Source organism: Schistocerca serialis, chromosome 5 (assembly GCF_023864345.2).
Source record: "Schistocerca serialis cubense isolate TAMUIC-IGC-003099 chromosome 5, iqSchSeri2.2, whole genome shotgun sequence".
In the NCBI taxonomy this organism is placed as follows: Eukaryota; Metazoa; Arthropoda; class Insecta; order Orthoptera; family Acrididae; genus Schistocerca; species Schistocerca serialis.
This window is the reverse complement of record NC_064642.1, coordinates 411,109,004-411,133,169: the sequence shown is the minus strand read 5'-3', so window position 1 is coordinate 411,133,169 and position 24,166 is coordinate 411,109,004. Positions and strand designations below refer to the sequence as shown.

General features: G+C 43.9%; 1 protein-coding gene across 1 annotated transcript in view; it reads left to right on the top strand.

The window, feature by feature from the left end:
- Window positions 1–24,166, top strand: part of LOC126481973 (adenylate cyclase type 2-like) — a 515,598-nt gene that overhangs the window by 327,755 nt on the left and 163,677 nt on the right. Inside the window, exon 4 of the mRNA XM_050105938.1 lies at window positions 17,286–17,654. Coding sequence (XP_049961895.1) covers window positions 17,286–17,654 — 369 coding nt within the window. The remainder of the gene's footprint in view (window positions 1–17,285; window positions 17,655–24,166) is intronic.

Genomic DNA, 24,166 nt, shown 5'->3' with positions numbered 1-24,166 from the left:
AAAGGGGATGTAACAGATGAGACTTCTGCAGTTCTGAGTGAAGCCGTATGCGCTCTTATGCGGCATCGCGTGCGTTCATGACCTTGTCGGTGGTTAGCGTCAGGGGGCGGCGGGCGGCGCAGCTCCACACACCTCGCCGTCTTGGTAGCAACTCTCTCTAACCTCTCCTTACTACAATTTCCCGAAGTTGCTTTAAGAAAAAGGTATCTGGCTGTGTTTTCAACTGACCAATCAGGGTCTCAATGTTAACCTTAAGCTCCGCCTACAAAAATTCTGTGTATCCAATGAGAAACGTTATACTTTTCGTGGTGCGGCAATGTTTTTAATGTTTGCTACGTAACAGAGTCGCGTATAGTCTCACGCTAAAACTTGCAGCTGGTGTGGCCCTTTTAGTGTTATCGTAAGATCTATACTGTTCTTCTGGAGGGCTCTATCTTTTAACATAGGCTGGGGGGTGGTCTTGGTGGTCGGCGGAAGATGTGGCTGTCCCTTATCGTAGGGCCTTGTAGCTTACACGACTCTGCTCTCGGCTTCTGTTCTCGTTTCTCCCCTCGGAACTGCGTCTGTTTCACAGTGGGAAGGTATGACATGCATTTAGGCGTTCTTGTGTTAGTCTGTGGTATTCCATTTGCTCACTCGTTGATCTTATTACTTTGGTTAATTTAATGTCACGATTTATTCGGAGCTATGTGACATACTGCCGGATTTGCTATCATGTCAGGGTTTTCATGGAAGGTGTTGGATTTGCCTGACACCTTACAAAGTTCACGTACAAACCTCATTTTTGCAAAACAAATTCAACTAACATGGGCTATAGTAACTCTTCGCTGCTTTAGCGAACATATTTTGTTTCAATCATTTGTCCTCTTCACTAAGATTCCATTAATACTGCCGCTCGGGGCAGCCGCGCGTCGCTCGCGCCTTAACACGATGCGTGCGGCTGCCCCCGTCGGACGTTCGAGTCCTATCTCTGGCATGGGTGTGTGTGTGTTGTCCTTAGCGTAAGTTTTATTCGTGATAATAAACGTGCGGAAATATAGGAGTAATATTTTAACTAGCAGAATTTAGGTCAGCAAAAGCCATTTCACATATTTTTAAATTTTTTACCAAAGAATAACAAAATTAATTTCAGGGAAAAAAATCTCTCAGTATCGACTCTTGTCTCTTAAGCAGCAGCCTTCTTATGATCAGGTATTGCGAAGTTTTACAGTAAAACTTCCTCTGCTTCAGTGGAAGAACTGGCAGTATCGTCAATACGTCTTCCTGTTTTGCCTCTGATAAACATAGCTGGTTTTTAAGAAGCATGGTGTGGCCTACATCAGAAATGATCTTTCTTCTTTTGAATACATCGACATTTTTCCATTCTTCTGTTTCAGAGTAAGAGTATTTAATAGCTTTCTGTGATGGATGAGTGTAGCAACTATCCGAAAATTACCTCGAGCAATCAAACAGAGAACCGACTCGTGGAGATAACATCTTGGACCTACTGATAACAAACAGACCCGAACTTTTCGACTCTTTAAGTGCAGAACAGGGAATCAGTGATCATAAGGCCGTTGCAGCATCCCTGAATATGGAAGTTAATAGGAATATAAAAAAAGGGAGGAAGGTTTATCTGTTTAGCAAGAGTAATAGAAGGCAGATTTCAGACTACCTAACAGATCAAAACGAAAATTTCTGTTCCGACACTGACAATGTTCAGTGTTTATGGAAAAAGTTCAAGGCAATCGTAAAATGCGTTTTAGAAGGGGTACGTGCCGAGTAAAACTGTGAGGGACGGGAAAAAACCCACCGTGGTTCAACAACAAAGTTAGAAAACTACTGCGAAAGCAAAGAGAGCTTCACTGCAAGTTTAAGCGCAGCCAAAACCTCACAGACAAACAGAAGCTAAACGGTGTCAAAGTTAGCGTAAGGAGGGCTACGCGTGAAGCGTTCAGTGAATTCGAAAGTAAAATTCTATGTACCGACTTGACAGAAAATCCTAGGAAGTTCCGGTCTTACGGTAAATCAGTAAGTGGCTCGAAACAGTATATCCAGACACTCCGGGATGATGATAGCATTGAAACAGAGGATGACACGCGTAACGCTGAAATACTAAACACCTTTTTCCAAAGCTGTTTCACAGAGGAAGACTGCACTGCAGTTCCTTCTCTAAATCCTCGCACAAACGAAAAAATGGCTGACAGCGAAATAAGTGCCCAAGGAATAGAAAAGACTCTGCAAGAGAGGCGCTCTGCATCGCGGTGTAGCTTGCTGTCCAGGTTTCGAGAGGGTGCGCTTCTGGATGAGGTATCGAATATATTGCTTACCCCTACTTATACCTCCCGAGGAGATCACGAATGTAAAATTAGAGAGATTCGAGCGCGCACGGAGGCTTTCCGGCAGTCGTTCTTCCCGCGAACCATACGCGACTGGAACAGGAAAGGGAGGTAATGATAGTGGCACGTAAAGTGCCCTCCGGCACACACCGTTGGGTGGCTTGCGGAGTATAAATGTAGATGTAGAAGACACTTTGATCAAACTGCACTTGGAAATTCTACGTTCCTGCATTGACAACAATGTTCGAGTAGCATCTTTAAAATCAAAGAAATCAGTTGTATGCATTGCATTTACGTGGAATGGATTCATAATTTTAGCTGATTCAACAATCTTGCGTAAATCTTGTGGAGCAAAGGCATTGCTAACCTTTCTTCGTTTCTCTGTAAGTGCAAAATCTCTGCCACAGCTCAAAAAGCTGTGCACATTCATCAAAACCTTGTGTGTTATCTCTTCAAACCATCTCACACTGTGCATGAAATATATGGAAGAGACCTTGATGCTTGACACTTGGAACTTCAGTGGGAAGCAATGCTTGGGTGGGTGTGTATTCCTAAGGGACCAAAATGCTTAGGTCATCGGCCCTTAGACTTACACACTACTTAAGCTAACTTATGCTAAGAACAACACACATACCCATGATCGAGGGAGGACGCGAACCTCCGGCGGCCAGTAGCTGCGCATTCCGTGACAAGACGCCTTAAAACAGGCGGCCACTCCGAACGGCGAAGCAATGCTTGGCGCAAAGGCCATGCGCCCTCTAGTAACGAAATCTTTGAAACGTTTACTCCTTTATTTGGCTCTTGGAACAAGTCTAGGAACATGCACCACAGTGCCGGGAACACAATAGCACTGAAAATGTGTTGCCAGTGCAAAAAATGCCAATGAGGACGTTTGACATCTCTTTAATTGTTCCTTCTCTTTAATTGTTCGATACGCGAATGAAACACGAAGGACCCTCCGCTAAGCACAGTAAAGTAGCTTGCAGAATGTATATAATATGCAGATGTACGGAATAGGAGTTCTTAAAACTGGCACATTTCAGGTACCTATAGAAGTCAATTTCTACAAAATCATCACGAGACAGTGTTCAATGTTGTGATTATAGAGGACTAATTTTAGATAGTTTGTCGCTCTTAGTCTGTGTATATGTACTTTCATATAATCTTATTATCTTTGAATGCGTTATTTAAGACACACAGCCAACTCAACTACTAGAGGAATATGCTACGGAATTACTTAGGGCTTTGCAAACGAAACGCTCCTGTATCAGCATGTATGGAAAATCTTCAATATCCTGTGCATTATCCGCTAGCTACAATGCAGACCTGCAGTCATCCTAGAGACCATCACAGAAGTTTTGTTTATTATTTTGGTAGATAGTGACCCGTGCTAATTATAGCTGTTATACGAACTGATCAAGGGGTGATGCTGGTAACGCAGATAAGAAAATGCCTAAAGCTTAATGTACCACCTTTAATCGCAATTTTTGAGAAATGATTACAGAACTGGCTGGTTGGTGTCGTACATGTATCCTGCACTGCATGGATTCGCTCAAGAAGCAATCGTTGTAGATTTTGGCTCACAACACCATGAAGTGCATACGTAGTCTTGTTTGTCGCTGCCTGACATAATTTGCTATTTACCTTTCCCTTCCCCTACATCCTGTTCGCAAACGTCCATCAATTTCGTCGAAGCATAACATGCTCTGAATATTAACGAGAACATTATCCTAGTTATCCATGCAGTCATATTTTTCGCGACGTCATCGGAGATGAAGTGAATGGTGATTTAGTGCGAGAGAAAGCCTTGAGAGTGGCACGCTGATTCGTAGCCCAGCGTCCAGAAACTGTCCGGAGTGGTCCTAGATGGCACTGTTGATGCAACACTGTTCCTAATTTGGTGGCAGTAGCCATGCGAACAGCAATGGTAACTCGTCTGAGGTGGCAGTCAAACTTTTAACCTGCCGAGCACTGCCACTTGGAATCAGGGCGACTAGCTATGTTGGACCATCATCAATGGCACAGCTGAAACGTTTCGTCCAACAGGTTGGCTGTTTTTCTGGAGAACCATCCATACCACCGGAGGTGCACAACAGGATTTCGCTGAAAGTCAGTTAAGGGGACAGACTGTGTTGCAGAGTCGTACAGACAGTTCACGAGCATGGTCAAACTAACGTCTGATACAGAACAAAAAACAAAAAAAATAAAGATTCAAAAGCAGATTTTTCATGAGAGAAATGTGTGGCGATTTCCTACATCTTCAACATCTAGCAATAAACATCATGTTGTCTGTTGCAATTAATGAACGTAAACTCGAACGTATCGGAACTCCTCACAGCACAGTAACCGCTCGCACATCTTTCCTTTCTCACATAAACTGCCTTATTCATTTCTGGGAAAAATGATGAAAAAAAAAAAAATTCATTGAAATTACCATCATTCTTTCAAATGATGCCGCTACGTGAAGGTATAAAATGTGCACCTTTCGTTTATGTTAACTTTTTTGTAAAAGAAATCAGTTGTACGTGCCACTTCATATTAATTTTTTGTGATCGTCCTAACAAACTGCGCTTGATTCTAAATATTTCGAAAATAGCTGATTGTGATTTTCTGTCATGATGTCAACTGATTGTTTTATTTCTGATAAGAGAAACTTGGTAGCTAATAACAAATCAACTTTTTTTCATTGAGGAAATAATGGGACACTTGTTACGGCATAGAATGATACACGCTACGTTGCAGTTATATAGCTTCCGTGTCGAACAGACTTTACCTGCTGAAGTGGATGTTGCAAGCTCTAGTGCGGGAAAACCGCACGTACTTGCAACTGTTTTCCCTGACGTCAGAGGAAGTTTCAGGCACTCCGACCGCGATAGCTGAGAGCCCGTGCTGCACTGCCTGCTGCATTTTAGTTCTGCGGAAAAATAGGAACACCTGTAACCTCAAAGGACTATGGTATTTGGCATAAGTATAAACGTTTGCTCTGATCGAGAAATTGTATTGGACTTCATATTTTAGATTTGGCGCTGTTTCAGATCCTCTTGTTTTTCACTTCCTCACATCGGACCGTCTAGAATGCAGTAACTAAATGCACATTCGTTGGTGAAGCCATCCTGCAGCATGTCTAACTCCAACTCCCTGCCTTGCTCCTTTTCCACCCCCCCTCCCTCTATCCCTGTTTCAAAATGGTTCAAATGGCTCTGAGCACTATGGGACTCAACTGCTGAGGTCATTAGTCCCCTAGAACTTAGAACTAGTTAAACCTAACTAACCTAAGGACATCACAAACATCCATGCCCGAGGCAGGATTCGAACCTGCGACCGTAGCGGTCTTGCGGTTCCAGACTGCAGCGCCTTTAACCGCACGGCCACTTCGGCCAGCCCCTGTTTCAGTTTCAGTCTTTCGTCAACTCATCAATATCAACAGTTAATATACGTATGAGCGGTAAGAAAAACATAGTTAAAGTAATATGCTTTCGTTAACTGCGAGTTCTGTAAGAGGAATTCAACGGCCGAATCGGAGCGACTGTGTATATTACCGCTAAAATTCCTTATGTAGTGTATAGTGACGCTGTGTTTTAATGTGTTACAGATGAGACTCTGAAGAGTGCACGGCAGCGCAATGTTATAGTGACGATGAGGGTGGGAGAGAACAAGCGGAAAAGGGGAAAGTTCAGAACGCAATTGACATGCAGCTGCTCCTGACATAAACACCTAGTGCCCTGTGCCTTAGCATCCTCCGCAAACGAACGATTTACGATTCCTGAGCATTTACACTACAAAGCGCTGAAAGAATGTTTTAAAATACAATCCAAGATAATGTGCTTCTGTGTCTTGGTTGAATTCCATGACCCGAAATTCACTTTAGCCGTCACTACAGGTGGTACTGAGCACGACTGGCAAAGTTCTGGCATAGTTGCATTACAAAAATTCAAAAATTCCAAGTAATATTATGAGGCTGTAACAGAGGAAGACATCAGAACTGCTATCTGCTATGCCCCAATTACGTAAATTGATGTAACATCTCTGGTACCTTAGATTTAAGCACTGCAGGAATAATCACTCGTGTCTTGTCTGATACTGAATGTACATGAATGAGATCTTTATACATTGCAAATGCATGCCTCATATTCCGGTTAGATTCAATCTCTGTTTGATTAAGTAACATCACATCGTTAGGTCATTCCGCTTGAATATACTGTTTGATATTAGACCAAACAGGATCTTTAGGCACAAGTTCGGCAATTAAATTTGAGTTTACTAGTAAATTTTCCATAGTGTCTTGACTACTAGTACTTTGTGAAAAACGAACGTCAGCTGATTAGTCATACAATTTATGTTGCCCTGTTGACAGAAGTGAAAGCAAATATAAATTCCCGGGTTTCGCTGTGGATCCGAATGTAATTTCACAGTCGTAATTCGGCAGAAGTTGCGCGCACCGCCGCTAAAGTTGAGCTGTCCGTGTAGGAATATTATTGTTGGGCCCAAAGATAAAGGTTTTTGCTCTTTGGGATGGGTAAATTTACGTCCGTAAATATAATGAGACATTTCTTGACTGCAAATACACTATGTGATCAAAAGTATCCGGAACTCCCAAAAACATACGTATTTCATATTAGGTGCATTGTGCAGCCACGTACTGCCAGGTACTCCATATCAGCGACCTCAATAGTCATTAGACATCGCGAGAGGGCATAATGGGGCGCTCCGTGGAACTCGGGGACTTCGAACGTGGTCAGGTGATTGGGTGTCACATGTGTCATATGTCCGTACGCGATGTTTCCACAGACCTTAACATCCCTTGGTCCATTGATTCCGATATGATAGTGAAGTGGAAACGTGAAGGGACACGTACAGCACAAAAACGTATAGGCCCACCTCGTCTGTTGACTGACAGAGACAGTTGAAGAGCTTCGTGATGTGTAATAGGCAGACATCTACACAGACCATCACACAGGTATTACAAGCTGCATCAGAATCCACTGCAAGTACTAGGACAGTTAGACGGGAGGTGAGAAAACTTGGACTTCATGGTCGAGCGGCTGCTCATAGCCACACATCACGCCGGTAAATGCCAAACGACGCCTCGCTTGGTGTAAGGAGCGTAAACATTGGACGATTGGACAGTGGAAAAACGTTATGTGGAGTGACGAATCACAGTGCACAATGTGGCGATCCGATGGCAGTGCGTGGGTATGGCGAATGCCCGGTGAACTTGATCTGCCAGCGTGTGTACTGCCAACAGTAAAATCGGAGGCGGTGGTGTAATCATGTGGTCGTGTTTTTCATGGAGAGGGCTTGTACCCCTTGTTTTGGTTGGCACTATCACAGCACAGGCCTACATTGATGTTTTAAGCATCTTCTTCCTTTACACTGTTGAAGAGCAATTCGGGGACGGCGATTGCATCTTTCAACACGAACGAGAACCTGTTCATAATGCACGGCCTGTGGCGGAGTTGTTACGACAATAACATCCCTGTAATGCACTGGCCGGCACAGAGTCGTGACTTGAATCCTACAGAACACCTTTGGGATGTTTTGGAACCCCGACTTCTTGCCAGGCCTCACCGACCGACATCGACACCTCTCTTCAGTGTAGCACTCGGTGAAGAATGGGATGCCATTCCCCAAGAAACCTTCAATCACCTGATTGAACGTATGCCTGCGAGAGTGGAAGCTGTCATCAAGGTTAAGGGTGGGCCAACACCGTAGTGAATTCCAGCATTACCGATGGAGGGCGCTACGAACTTGTAAGCCATTTTCAGCCAGGTGTCCGGATACTTTTGATCACATAGTGCATAAAGGCGAGCGCGTCCTTCTCGATCCGGCTGTTATTTCTTTGTGACACTGTCAGTCTCTGAAACAAACGCAACTGGTCGTTCAAAACCATGATGTCTATGGGACAGAAGAACGCCTGTGGAATAGTCTCATATATCTGTAGCGACTGTGAGCATTTTGTTAGAGCATATATCATGAAACATTTGGGTCCAGTGAAAACTGTTTTTGTTTGTTAAAAATGTTTCAATTCCGTTTGGTGCATTTACGTAATAACGAGTGCATTAGTTCACTGTTAGTTCTGCACGAGGGAGAAACTTCCGTATTATAATTAATTTGACCTAATACGACACGTAACTACTGGATGTCCTTGGGAGCCAGAAGGTTTTCAATGGCGTCAGTATGTTGCACCATTGGCCTGATGCCGTGTGCAAAAAATATGCATAGAAAGAAGATGCATGTGTCTTTGCCACCTGTAGAATTTTGAAAACAGACGCCAAATCCTGTAAGAGTTCTGCTGGAGTTGTTCCTGAGACAATTGTGTCATATAGATATTCATTGCTTTTGGAGCTTTCCGAATTAATTTTTCTTAATACCACCGGAACAAATTCGGTGCGCTGGCTATTCTAAAACTTAACCTTCTGTAACGATATAGACCAAATGGCATATTTGTCACTATACATTTCTGTGTGTCTTTGTCCAAATGGATTTGCAAATAAGCCTCATTAAGGTCCAGTCTGGCAAAGTACACACTGTCGGCTAATTCTGACGTCAGTACTTCCAGCCTGGGAGTGGTATATGAATCAATAATAGATTGAGCGTTAACCGCCACGTTGAAATCTCTGTAGCTGCTTATTGAGCCGTGCGGTTTCTGTACAGCTACGATCGGTGTCGCCCATAGTTTACTGGTTACGGCCTTGAGATCCTCATTCTGTTCAAGTACCTTTTTTGTTTTGTTTTTTCCTGTGACGGAAAAAGAAGGCTGTGTGCTTTGTAGAACTTTGGCACTGCATTTAGCTTGAGTGTAATGTGTGGTCCACAAACTTTAATACTGCTCGTTGCTTCAGAAATAATGTCATCCTATTTTTTCAACAGCTGATTTAACGTTCCTTTCGGAATGTCAGTCTGAATTCTGTTCGCTCCCTCGTGAATGGTGAAGCCCAAAGCACTGAAGAGATCCAGTCCTAGTAAATTGCTTTATTTGAATTTACAACTACGAATGTAGCGTGTTTCATAAAATTCTTATAGGTACCATCTGTGAAGGCTTCTCCTTCCCAGTAATCTTCTGATTGCTGTAACTGAAGAGTGAACTTTGAAAGTCTGTTAATTTTGGCAGTCCTAATTTCAGTACACCTGTAAGTTAACGATTGAAATTGACGACCCAGCGTCAGTTTGAAAACTGATTTTTAACCTGAAGAGTTACAGATAACGACTTGTTATTGATAGAAGAGATAATATTCACATGACGCATCTTCCGTGAAAATTTTTGAATTTGCACATGTTCGTTATGAACATTACTTGACTTTTTATCGTTAACCACTGGCGTATGCTTGAATGTCTTATTTTTTTGCCAGTTGTGCTTCTTTCTGCACACCTCAGCCCTATGTCTGGTCTATTTATAGTAATTATAACACGCGTTTCAATAGAAACAGTTGTATTTACTGTGGTTTAGCCACAGCATGAACAATGTCGTAATTTAGTGTTTCGAAACTTGATTATTGACTGTTCCAGTCGAGTAGCTTGCTCTCACTGTATTTTCAGTGTTTGGCCGCTTGGTCGTACCGGTAGTGGACGCGGAGTAAATGCGTCAGCGTGCTCCACTCTAGAGTTTCAGTAGATACGTGTTTGTTTGTACGCCCAAATCAATGTCAGACAGTCTTGCGAAGATAAGATTGTTAGACTAAGCAGGTCCTTCCTTGACTTATTGCCAGGGAATTAGATTTCTTAAACTGGTCATTTTCAAAAACAAATTTACATTAACTCGTTAGGTTCTGTAATTCAGTAATCCGATCCTAATAACTTTGATTGACTTCTTTAAATACTGGAAAAAAAATCCATGGCAGACAGCAGCATCATGGACTCGTGAGTCACAATATTTCTCGAAGATAGTCACAGCTACACAATAGTTGTAATTTACCAACCAGATACAGCTGACAACAGTCACTGGCGAACGCTGCGATCCCATATACCACGTTGAGGCACATGTACCATACGCAGGAGTCTCAACGTTTCTGAGCGTTCAGCAGCACGTTGAACTCGGCACGCTCAACACTGACATTTAAAAGCATGGTCCGTGTGCCAATGGGCTTAGGCAGCTGGCAACACTATCAGTTGACTAGTTGTTGTTGTTGTTGTTGTTGTTTTTGTTGTTGTGGTCTTCAGTCCTGAGACTGGTTTGATGCAGCTCTCCATGCTACTCTATCCCGTGCAAGCTTCTTCATCTCCCAGTACCTACTGCAGCCTACATCCTTCTGAATCTGCTTAGTGTATTCATCTCTTGGTCTCCCTCTACGGATTTTACCCTCCACGCTGCCCTCCAGTACTAAATTGGTGATCCCTTGATGCCTCAGAACATGTCCTACCAACCGATCCCTTCTTCTAGTTGAGTTACGCCACAAACTCCTCTTCTCCCCAATTCTATTCAATACCTCCTCATTAGTCATGTGATCTACCCATCTAATCTTCAGCATTCTTCTTAGCACCATATTTCGAAAGCTTCTATTCTCTTCTTGTCTAAACTATTTATCGTCCATGATTCACTTCCATACACGACTACATTCCATACAAATACTTTCAGAAACGACTTCCTGACACTTAAATCTATACTGGATATTAACAAATTTCTCTTCTTCAGAAACGCTTTCCTTGCCATTGCCAGTCTACATTTTATATCCTCTTTACTTCGACCATCATCAGTTATTTTGCTCCCCAGATAGCAAAACTCCTTTACTACTTTAAGTGTCTCATTTCATAATCTGATTCCCTCAGCGTCACCCGACTGAATTCGACTACATTCCATTATCCTCGTTTTGCTTTTGTTGATGTTCATCTTATATCCTCATTTCAAGACACTATCAATTCCGTTCAACTGCTCTTCCAAATCCTTTGCTGCTTCTGACAGAATTACAATGTCATCGGCGAACCTTAATGTTTTTATTTCTTCTGCATGGATTTTAATGCCTACTCCGAACTTTTCTTTTGTTTCCTTTACTGCTTGCTCATTATACAGATTGAACAACATCGGGGAGAGGCTACAACCCTGTCTCACTCCCTTCCCAACCACTGCTTCCCTTTCATACCCCTCGACTCTTATAACTGCCATCTGGTTTCTGTACAAATTGTAAATAGCCTTTCGCTCCCTGTATTTTACCCCTGCCACCTTCAGAATTTGAAAGAGAGTATTCCAGTCAACATTGTCAAAAGCTTTCTCTATGTCTACAAATGCTAGAAATGTAGGTTTGCCTTTCCTTAATCTTTCTTCTAAGATATGTCGTAGGGTCAGTATTGCCTCACGTGTTGACTAGTGTGACACCCAAATGGACATGGCGTAAGAGCAGAAAGTAGTCCAAATTTGAGCGCCACCTGGAGGCTGCTGCTCGGAACTAGAAGGCGCCCGGCGAGTAATGAGCCTGTGCTGCGCTGGCCCCCCGTGGTATTGCTGTGTACCTCTTGAGACATCTATACAACATGTTTAAACACTTACTACTTTAGGTCTCTGTTCTCCTTTGTGGCAGATAATTTTTCGTGAAGAAGAACTTGTTTCTGCGTTTATTCCCTCCTCTTCGTCGTTTTTATCATGTATTTTATATGCAATCACTCCAGAGGATATGCATAATATTCACTTGTTGTTATTCTACACAGTACGATAATTTCTTTTGTGACTGAGAAATTATAGGTTATAAGGCTTCCAGCGGATGAAATGGACGTCATCTTTTTTTGATGTGAAACCATTGGCATCCACTTATTGCCTGAATTTCAGTTTCTTTTCTGGCCTGAAATGATGGGCCCCACATTTCATCTACAGCAAGACGTCGAGATACAAAATCAGTTTGGTTCAAAACATTGCAGACAATTTAATTTTCACGTGTGATTTGTCAGCATTCAACAAAGCCTGCAGCCACGTAGCATAAAGTTCGCTCATTTATTGTTATCAACGTAAAATGTTCCTTACTCTGTTTTCCGATATGTCTCTGATGTCTCGGAAAGGATAAAATATAGTGTAGTTAGCTATTTCTCTTTCAAGAAAATGATTTAAAAGTCGGTGTTACGCAGGTTTATAACAGGGTCGCAACTGAAACATTTTATGGGTACTTAAAGTCACCATTCATTTTCAAAATCACTGGAAACAGTTCAAGTCTTGGCTGCCCCCTACAATCTAACATATGGGCGAGAAGCGCCAGCAAAGTGCACAGTTAAAATAGCTAGTTTCTCTGGGGCAGAGCGTCGTCGCGCTGTGTTTTGGTTTCATGAAAGAACTCTGCAACAACTTTGCGGCGTGAATTTCGCACCGAATACGCTAAAGAACCTCCACCCAGACCTGTAATTTACTCTTAGAACAAGAACTTTCTGAGACGGGTTGTACACTGTGGCATTATAAATCAACAGGTCGCCCGCGTGTTGATGTCTTATGTCGGGCAGGTTAAGGAAAGTTTTTCCCGCAGTCCACAAAAATCAACGCGACATGAGTCTCGCGAGACTGACTTTCCACAAAAGACGGTTTGGCGAGTACTGCGTAGACATTTGCTCTTGAAACCAGATATTCACAACGGCACAACACATTAGCGATACAGATAAGGTTGCTTGCGGGAAATTCTGAGAGGAAACGCTGCATCGGATAGAAGACGATGAGGCGTTCCTGAACACAATAATCTTCAGCAATGAGTCAACATTTCATATCAGTGATATGGTGAACATCGACAACCGCAGAATATGGGGGACCGAAAATCAGCATGGAACCCTGGAACACGTTCGCGACAGCCCCAAAGTTAATGTCTTTTATGCCCTTAGCAAACTGAAAGTATACGGCCCTTTCTTCTTCGTGGAGAAAACTATCAGTAGTATTGTGTATCCTGATATGCTTGAAAACTTTTTAATTGCTCAGATCGATGAAGGTGACCGATATGGGCTGCTTTACTACCAGCAAACAGGTGCACTGCCTCATTTCCTCACAGAAGTTCGAAGTTTCCTCGATAATCGCTTCCCAGGTCGGTGGATTCGCCGTGAAGGGCCAATCGCATCGCCATCTAGCTCCCCACACTTGACACCCTGCATTCCTTTCTTGGGGTTTCGTTAAAGACCGTGTGTATGTTCCTCCCCCTACCAAACAGTTTAGCCGACGTGAAAAATCGAATCTACACTGGCGATGCGCATGTTACGCCCGATTAGCTGTAACGAGTGTGGGAAGAAATTGATTACCGGTGGGAGGTTTGCCGCACCACAAATGCTAATCACATCGAAACAAAGAGACAATTGGCACCTTTAAGTCAAACCTGAGGTTTTTTGCTACAAAATGACATACCTACCAATTCTGTAAGTTATCTCAATAAATTTCTATATCATTCCAAAGTTGTGAAGTCCTTTTTGACTCGCCCTGTACTCCCTGGAAACTTTTATAACTAGTGGGTCCGCCTTTCGTGTCATGTAATGATCAGTTCGGCATCACGTAAGGGTGCTCGGATACGTTTGAGCAAATAGTGTATTAAACAGATGAAGCTGGCACTTGAGGTACGTTACTGCGCAAGATGTGCTAACAAGGGGAGGCCACGACGTTGGGATCGCAGATATACTTCACACTTTGTACACCTTTAGTAGGCCATTACAACAACATAATGCGCAAGCAGAAGACTACTCTGGTACTTGCGAGAAAATCGCAAGACATGTTTTACGCGTCTCTTATTTGCCTTGTGCATAGGTGCCGGACGTTAGAGTTCGTGGTGGTGAAGTGATTAGTGTTCGAGCTGCGTAAAAAGGGCAACAGTTCGACTCCCGCTCAAATTCAATTATTAATCTATTTAATTTATATAAAATTTGAGAGGTAATATAGTTAAAAAGAAGCATACTTGCATGAAGGTTTAGTGAATTTCATGTTATTTGTATACCTGCTGTCATTTGCGTAATTCTCTATACATGCAGTCTGGTACAGTACCCGGAACTACTTTGCACCTCGACGCTTCGAACTGCAGACACAGAGGCAGGCCCCACTTGGCAGTTAACCTGCGAAGCCGCGAGACGTCGTTCATGTAGCAAGAACGAATAAAAATGAAGGTGACTCCCTGTCTGACTTGGGCTTTCCAAATCTGTCCCTCGTCCTCGAAAATTTAATTGGAAATAATAAACAGTCAAATAGCATACGAAATTCACAACTTCATGAAAATGCAAGTGGTTTTCTTTCATTATATTACCTGTCAAATGTCACATAAAATAAATAATGTGACCAGTGATGAAAAACATATAGATTAATAAAATTAGTGTTAGCGGGATCCGGCCCACCGCCTCGTCCACGACCGCCTTGCATAGCGCGGACGCTAAACTTCTTTTTTATCTCATTTTGATCGTTATTCGTCGTTGTATTTGATCGGGGCGGACGCCCCATGACGCTTGTTCAAGTTCATCATTATTCCATTCACTCAATTTATTTTTTTTAGACGGCACTATCCCTCGACAGAACACGCTGAGCTGCCGTGCTGGTCTTGACTACAAGGACTTCTTACAGCCGCCAAGTTCGCACAGATATATAGTAGAGGAGTAAGACTTCTCTTGGATTTTCTTCTAATTGCCACATTATTGCACCTCATTACTTGCACATTATGTGGCTTTAATGGCCTACTAAAGATGTACAAAGTTAGAAGTTAATCCGTGGTCCCAACGTCGTGGGCTCCCCTTGGAAAATGAACAATAACCATTGATATGAATGCCATCTACACTACTGGTCATTAAAATTGCTACACCACGAAGATGACGTGCTATAGACGCGAAATTTAACCGACAGAAAAAAGATGCTGTGATATGCAAATGATGCCTTACAGAGCATTCACACAAGGTTGCCGCCGGTGGCGACACCTACAAAGTGCTGACATGAGGAAAGTTTTCAACAGATTTCTGATAGACAAACTGCAGTTGACAGGCGTTGCCTGGTGAAACGTTGTTGTGATGCCTTGTGTAAGGAGTAGAAATGTGTACCATCACGTTTCCGACTTTGATAAAGGTCGGATTGTAGCCAATCGCGATTGCGGTTTATCGTATCGCGACATTGCTGCCCGTGTTGGTCGAGATCTAATGACTGTTAGCAGAATATGGAATCGGTGGGTTCAGGAGGGTAATACGGAACGCCGTGCTGGATCCCAACGGCCTCTTATCACTAGCAGTCGAGATGACAGGCACCTTATCCACATGGCTGTAACGGATCGTGCAGTCACGTCTCGATCCCTGAGTTAACAGAAGGTGACGTTTGCAAGGCAACAACCATCGCACGAACAGTTCGACGGCGTTTGCAGCAGCATGGACTATCAGCTCGGAGACCATGGCTGCGGTTACCCTTGACGCTGCGTTACAGACAGGAGCGCCTGCAATGGTGTACTCAACGACGAACCTGGGTGCATGAATGGCAAAACGTCATTTTTTCGGATGAATCCAGGTTCTGTTTACAGCATCATGATGGTCGCATCCGTGTTTAGCGACATCGCGGTGAACGCACATTGGAAGCGTGTATTCGTCATCGCCATACTGGCGTATCACCCAACGTGATGGTATGGGGTGCCATTGGTTACACGTCTCGGTCACCTTCTAACAACCTTACCACAACAAAGGTCAAAAATTAATTGTGTTTGCAGTGTTGCTCACGCTGCTAAATATTGCATTTTCGGGCAACAACAAAGTTATATTAAGTGGCATGTGTCATTAGAGCACAGTTAATAAAGGTATATATTGAAATAATGGATAAACTAGGCACTCATCTTTTCGTGTTTCCCACGCCGGTCTCGTTGTGAACTCCTGGCTCAATCGTCGAAAATCTAGGTTGTGATGATTCCAAGCTCGGATGCAAAGAGGCCTAGGTGTTATTCTGCGATATTCTAAAGTTTTATAGATGTGTTGCATAAACCATTCTTGAAGATGAAACGTTTGCAAGTTAGGACAATGGTGATGTAAAAAAGTAATCAGAACACCGAATTTAAGTTACACTTATTTTTTTTATTACTTTTGTTGCAATGTCACGTAATTCGTTCCAAAACATGACTTCACAATATAAAACATACTTGAAAATATCTTCCTCACTGTTAAAGTTCACATTTCATAAACTGACTACAATTTGCGTCTTTTTAACATGACGACTAAAACTTGACTTTCTAATAACCGCTTACGCGCCCCAAAAATCAGAGTTACAAGTACGTCAGAGATCATAGTGACAAAAGAAAGAATACACATAAGAATAATATCATTGCAATGTATACATATGGATGTATCGAAGTACCTCTACATTAATGAAATCAAATCTGAATGTTGTCACAGAAATATGTTAACTATTTTACAGAAACACAGTAGAATATTGCTGGTATCGAGAGGTTGAGGTGAGGTGCCGTAATGGTTACGTAATTTAAGTACCATTACAACCTCTTGTTCGCATTGACAGCACTTTGAACAGCGGACGTTATATTTCAGATGTGTTACGACCCGTGGCTCTACCTTTCATTCGATCCCTGCGAAACCCCACATTTCAGCAGGATAATGCACGACCGCATGTTGCAGGTCCTGTACGGGCCTTTCTGGACACAGAAATTGTTCGACTGCTGCCCTGGCCAGCACATTCTCCAGATTTCTCACCAATTGAAAACGTCTGGTCAACGGTGGCCCAGCAACTGGCTCGTGACAACACGCCAGTCACTACTCTTGATGCACTGCGTGGGCAGCTGTACCTGTGCACGCCATCCAAGCTCTATTTGACTCAATGCCCAGGCGTATCACGGCCGTTATTACGGCCACAGTGGTTGTTCTGGGTACTGGTCTCTTAGGATCTATGCACCCAAATTACGTGAAAATGTAATCACATGTCAGTTCTAGTATAATATATTTGTCCAATGAATACCCGTTTATCACCTGCATTTCTTCTTGGTGTAGCAATTTTAATGGCCAGTAGTGTACTGGCCACCCATCTCGTGTAGTTTCTAAGTTTTGTTGGTCCGCACGTGACTGTGGCAGGACGGGCTGTCGGAGACGTGGCAGGACGCGGTGAGCTACTTGTGCGCGCTGCCCGCGCTGCTGGCGCCGGCCGCGTGGAGCGTGCGCGTGCGCCGCGCGGGCAGCCCCCCTCCGCCGCCCTGGACGGCTGGCGCCGCGTCGCTGGTGGCTGCGGCGGCGCTGGTGGCGGCCGACGTGCTGCCGTGCGCGCTGCGCACCACGCGCCGCCTGCGCCCCGCCTACCCCGCGCACGTGCTGCTCGCCGTCTACGTCTACCTGCCGCTCGCGCACGACCTGCAGGCCGCCGTCCTCGGCGTCTCCGTCACCGTCTGCTACGCTGCCGTCTTCGCCACCGTCACCTACCGCGACGTTTCGGATATCTCTAACAGGGTACGTCGCCTCATCTGCTGCGAACCTGCGCGCTCGTTTGTCTCCGCCGGCATCACTTAACACCCGCATCAAAAAAAGTTTTGCATCACCCCGGTTCTCGGGACTCCTGAGGGTAGACGTTGACTGTGGATTTACAATGAAATGAACACCCTTAGCTGCTGATAGGCGTTGACATACGTCAACGGGGACAGATTAAAATGTGTGCCCATACCAGGACTTGAACCCGGGATCCCCTGCTTACATGGAAGACGCTCTATCCATCTGAGCCACCGAGGACACAGAGGATAGCACGACTGCAGGGATTTATCTCTGGCACGCCTCCCGCGAAAGCCACATTCTCAACGTATTGTCCCGCACTACATTCGTAGTGCCCCCGCCCATTATACTCATTACTCGCGGCGCGTTGCCGATTCTCGTAAGAGTTCGGGCACTGTTTGTGATTCGCACAGAAGGAGAAGATGGTCAACTGGCCGGTGAGCCTTAACTATATACTCGTATATACTAAGACGGTATCTGTTCTTTCGGACATGTCCGAAAGAAACTATATACCGGCTGATCAAAAAGTTAGTATAAGTCTGAAAACAATAAATCTCGGAATAATGTAGATAGAGAGGTACCAATTGACACACATGGGGTTTTATTAGAACCAAAAAAATAAAAAAGTTCAAAAAATGTCCGACAGATCTGATCATAATAGCAACAATTAGCATAACAAAGTAAGACAGATCTGATCAGAATAGCAACAATTAGCATAACAAAGTAAGACAAAGCAAAGATGATGTTCTTTACAGCCAATGCTCAATATGTCTCAATAATAGCTGTAGTCGAGGAATAATGTTGTGAACAGCACTGTAAAGCATGTGCGGAGTTATGATGGGGCATTGGCGTCGGATGTTGTCTTTCAGCATCCCTAGAGATGTCGGTCGATCACGATACACTTGCGACTTCAGGTAACCCCAAAGCCAATAATCGCACGGACTGAGGTCTGGGGACCTGGGTGGCCAAGTATGACGAAAGTGTCGGTTGAGCACACGATCATCACCAAACGACGCGCACAAGAGATCTTTCACGCGTCTGTCGGACATTTTGTGAGCTTTGATTTTCTTTTTGGTTCTAATAAAACCCCATGTCATTCCAAGCATGTGTGTCAGTTTTTACCTCTCTATCTACATTATTCCGTGGTTTATTAAGTTTTCAAATTTATACTGACTTTTTGATCACCCAGTATATATATTAAGATGGTATCAGTTCTTTCGGAACCATCTTAGTATATATACCATCTTAATATATATACATTTAAGTCTCACCGGCCAGTTGACCATCTTCTTCTTCTGTGCGAATGCACAAACAGCGCCCGAACTCTTACGAGAATCGGCAACGCGCCGCGAGTAATGAGTATAATGGGCGGGGGCACTACGAATGTAGTGCGGGGCAATACGTTGAGAATGTGGGTTTCGCGGGAGGCGTGCCCGAGATAAATCCCTGCAGTCGTGCTATCCTCTGTGTCCTCGGTGGCTCAGATGGACAGAGCGTCTGCCATGTAAGCAGGGGATCCCGGGTTCGAGTCCCGGTGGGGGCACACATTTTCATCTGTCCGAAAGAACAGATACCATCTTAGTATATATATATAGTTGACTGTGGATATTGGATCAGTAACACAGCCCCTTTGACTGTTCAGAGATGTCACTTGAACCGTGATTTAACTTTCAAAACCTTTTCTTAAGAATTTACTTTATTTACTAGCGATTCATCGAGAACATTAACGCATTTAATCACACTATGTGAGCGTGGAAGTAGTTGCCAGTGGGTAACTGATGAAAACAAATTAAATTTCTTTCAATCAATGGAAATTTTATTCCTAAAAGCCAATTTAAAAAAAAAAAAAAAAGATTTAAATTTATAACCAGAAAGCACCCTCTAAATATCAAGTTACAGTTTATTCAGAGGCAGAAAACAAATTTTGACAGTAGGAGCTTCCGGGCTGAGAACCTTGCCGCTCCCTTTTGACAGGGCCGTAGTCACGACCGCTCACAACCTCTGAAAGATTACACTGGTGCAAATCTGCAACACACCAGATTACTTTAAACTAAAAATTTTAACAACTCACACAAGCACATAACTATGCACCCCCTAGGAGGGATGGAAATGGTACAAAACAATAACATTAGAAAAATTAACTTGACACCGAAACTGCAACTTGATTTTTTTTTTAAAAATCTTACGGTGGAAGGGTGGCAACTTTATATACTAAAATGATCATTTAAATAAAAACCCTTGAAATTCAGTTTTACATAAAATATACAAACATGCTCTACATTACACATACACCGCCTCTCAAAATGATAGGCAAGATAAAAACATCTTTCAGGAATTCGGCCGTTACACTTCAAGGAATAAATTCGTTAACATCGAATCCGACAAGACAAACATGACAGATGCAGCTATTAACGTACGGCAGACCGACAGACAGACAGACAGACACTAACTGCCTAACCAATGCAGACGTGAGACAGACGAGCAAGCTGGGGACGAGAGACTGACCAAGAAAACAAGTAGAATTTAACAAGTAAATGAAACAACATATCACGAATCACTTAACTTCAAAAAAAAAAAAAAAACTGCGGTGTCTGGCGAAGACCTGGCGCAGCGCCCCAACGCCCTCCCGAACCGTCCGCTGCCAGCCGCTTCAACGGACGCACGAAGACGCGCCGATCTCCCGTCTCACGGCGTCGCAGCTCGCACCGGCCAGCCCGATGTCGTGGATTGACTCCTGTTGCTCTTGTGTCGACCGCGAAGCCACTACCCCTCGCTATAAGGCGCAGAACACTGGACTCACATGCGCCGACGCTCACGGCGGACAAGTCATCTTCTGTCTGAGTGCGCGACCGACCAACCGATCGATCCAACCGCCAATGACCGTTGCCCGAGCAACTCGAGCAGACTGGCGGCCTAACGCGCAGACTCAGATGCAGGAACTCAGCCCCGACCGGGCGACCACTAGCTGAGTTCTGTTACTGGCGGAGTGGCAAGACTCTCATTTACCGGCTTTAAAGTTTGATCCAAACGACAGACATACTAGCACTCCGACGCCAGACAGAACTAACTGCCGCACAAATGCGAACGAGAAACAGATCAGCAACTGGTGACGCGAGACTGACCCAGACTCACTCCGACTGACCAGACTCGCCGAGACTGACAGACTGGCAAGCTCATACCGCCCCTTAAATGCACGTGAACAGGTAACTTTTCCCCTTTCCCACTAAAGCTGCGACTGCCACAGCGGCGCCAGCACCAGAAACGGAGGGCGACTGTTTCACGCTACGCGCTGCGGCGCGCTCTTCAAAGCAGCAATTTTTACCACCGCTCAACTAAACCCGCCCAGAGACGTAAACAACCAGGCATGAGCAGTGTCTATTAGACGGAGGGGGTCCGACAGCCGATCAGTTCCAGTCATTCCTACAGGAAGGAGGCACACGGCTCATGTTGTCTGTAGTTCAACCATGCCTAGACGGTCAATACCGCGGTTCGATCGTGTCCACATTGTTACTATGGGCCAGGAAGGGCTCTCAACAAGTGTGCAGGCGTCTCGGAGTGAACCAAAGCGATGTTGTTCGGACATGGAGGCGATACAGAGAGACAGGAACTGTCGATGACATGCTTCGCTCAGGCCACCAAGGGCTACTACTGCAGTGGATGACCGCTACCTACGGATTATGGCTCGGAGGAACCCTGACAGCAACGCCACCATGTTGAATAGTGCTTTTCGTGCAGCCACAGGACGTCGTGTTGCGACTCAAACTGTGCGTAATAGGCTGCATGATGCGCAATATCACTCCCGACGTCCATGGCGAAGTCCGTCTTTGCAACCATGACACCATGCAGCGCGGTACAGATGGGGCCAACAACATGCCGAATGGACCGCTCACGATTGGCATCACATTCTCTTCAACGATGGATGTCGCATTTATGCCTTCAACCAGACAATCGTCTGAGACATGTTTGGAGGCAACCCGGCCAGGCTGAGCGCCTTAGACAAATTGTACAGCGAGTGCAACAAGGTGGTGGTTCCCTGCTGTTTTGGGGTGGCATTATGTGGGGCTGACGTACGCCGCTGGTGGTCATGGAAGGATCAGTAACGGCTGTACGATACGTGTGAATGCCATCCTCCGACCGATAGTGCAACCATATCGGCAGCACATTGGCCAGCCATTCGTCTTCATGCACGACAATTCGCGCCCCCATCCTGCACATATTGTGAATGACTTCCTGCAGGATCACGACATCGCTTGACTGGAGTGGCCAGCATGTTCTCCAGACATGAATCCTATCGACAATGCCTGGGATAGGGCTGTTTAAGGACGACGTGACCCACTAACAACTCTGAGGGATCTGCGCCGAATCGTCGTTGAGGAGTGGGACAGTCTGGACTAACTGTGCTTTGATGAACTTGTAGATATTATGACACGACGAATTCAGGCATGCATCGATGCAAGAGGACGTGCTACTGGGTATTACAGGTACCGGTGTGTACAGCAGTCTGGACCACCACCTCTGAAGGTCTCGCTGTATGGTGGTACAACATGCAATGTGTGGTTTTCACGAGCAATAAAAAGGGCGGAAATGATGTTTATATTGATCTCTATTCCAATTATTTGTACAGGTTCCGCAATTCTCATAACCGAGGTGACGCAAAACTTTTTTTGATGTGTGTATTTTCGATACTCGTAATCCTTTTTAACGTCCACTTTTATGGTGGAACTGTTTATTTCTGTAGTATGTTTATTTTATTTGTTTTATTTACACGTCTAGTTCCATAGGACCAAATTAGAAGCAAATCTCCAAGGTCATGAAATGTGTCAGTACGTGAAATTGCAACATAAAAGTTACAACAGGTAAAATAAAATATCTGTGAACCCAAAAAAAGTCAAGCCATAAGTTTAAGCAAGTAGAATCAACAATATAACATGCGAATCAGCTTAATTTTTCAAGGAACTCCTCAACGGAGTAGAAGGAGTGACCCACGAGAAAACTCTTCAGTTTCGATTTGAAAGCGCATGGATTACTGCTAACATTTTTGAAATTTTATCGTAGCTTGTTGAAAATGGATGCAGTAGTATACTGCACACCTTTCTTGCACAAGAGTTAAGGAAGTGCGGTCTAAATGCAGATTCGATTTCTGCCTAGTGTTAACTGAGTGCAGCTGCTAATTCTTGGGAATAAGCTGATATTGTTAACAAGAAGTGACAGTAAAGAATATATATATTTAGAGGGCAATGTCAAAATACCCAGACTAGCGAACTTAACCACTTATTGCCCGAAATGCCCGTTTCTGAGCCAAAAGTATCCTTTTAGAATGGGAAGAGTTACCCCAAAATATAATACCGTACGAAATAAGCAAATGAAAATAAACAAAGTAGACTAATTTTCGTGTCGAACTATCACTTATTTCAGATAAAGATTGAATAGTAAAAATGGCAGCACTGATTCTTTGAACAAGATTCTTAATGTAAGCTTTCCACGACAGTTTTCTATCTATCTGAACACCCAGAAATTTGAGCTGTTCCTTTTCACTAATCATATGCCCATTCTGTGAAATTAAAACAATGGGTTTTGTTGAAATGTGTGTTAAAAACTGTGCCTTACTGTGATTTAGCGTTAGTCTATTTTCTACAAGCCATGAATTTATGTCATGAAGTGCACCATTTGCTACAGAGCCAATGTTTCACACAACATCCTTTACTACCAAGCTAGTGCCATCAGCAAACGGAAATATTTTAGAGTTACCTGTAATGCTAGAGGGCATATCACTTGAACAGGAGTGGCCCCAACACTGATTCCTGGGGCACCCCCCACTTCACCGTACCCCACTCAGACTCAACATCACAGCCATTCTCAATACTGCGAATAATGACCTTTTGCTGTCTGTTGTTAATGAAAGAGGTGAACCAGTTGTGAGCTACTCCCCATATTCCGTGATGGTCCAACTTCTGGAGCAGTATTTTCTGATCAACACAATCAAACGCCTTAGTTAAATCAAAAAATATGCCTACCGTTCGAAACCTTTTGTTTAATCCATTCAGTACCGCACAGAGAAAAGAGAACATAGTTTTTTCAGTCGTTAAACGACTTCTAAAGCCGAACGGTACATTTGATAGCAAATTATTAATGATCAGTTATCCTTGCATACACAGCCTTTTCAATAACTTTAGCAAACACTAATGGCATAGAAATAGGTCTAAAATTGTCTACATTACCCCCTTTCTCCCTTTTATAAAGCGGCTTTACTACTGTGTACTTTAATCGTTCAGGAAACTGACCGTTCTTAAAGGAAAAATTACGAATATGACTAAGTACAGGGCTAACATGTGCAGCACAGTACTTTAATATTCTGCTAGGCATTCCATTATATCCATGAGAGATCTTGGTCGTCAGTAATTTAATTGTTGACTCAATCTCCCCCTTGTCAGTATCACAGAGGAGTATTTCAGACATAAGTCTCGGACAGGCATTTT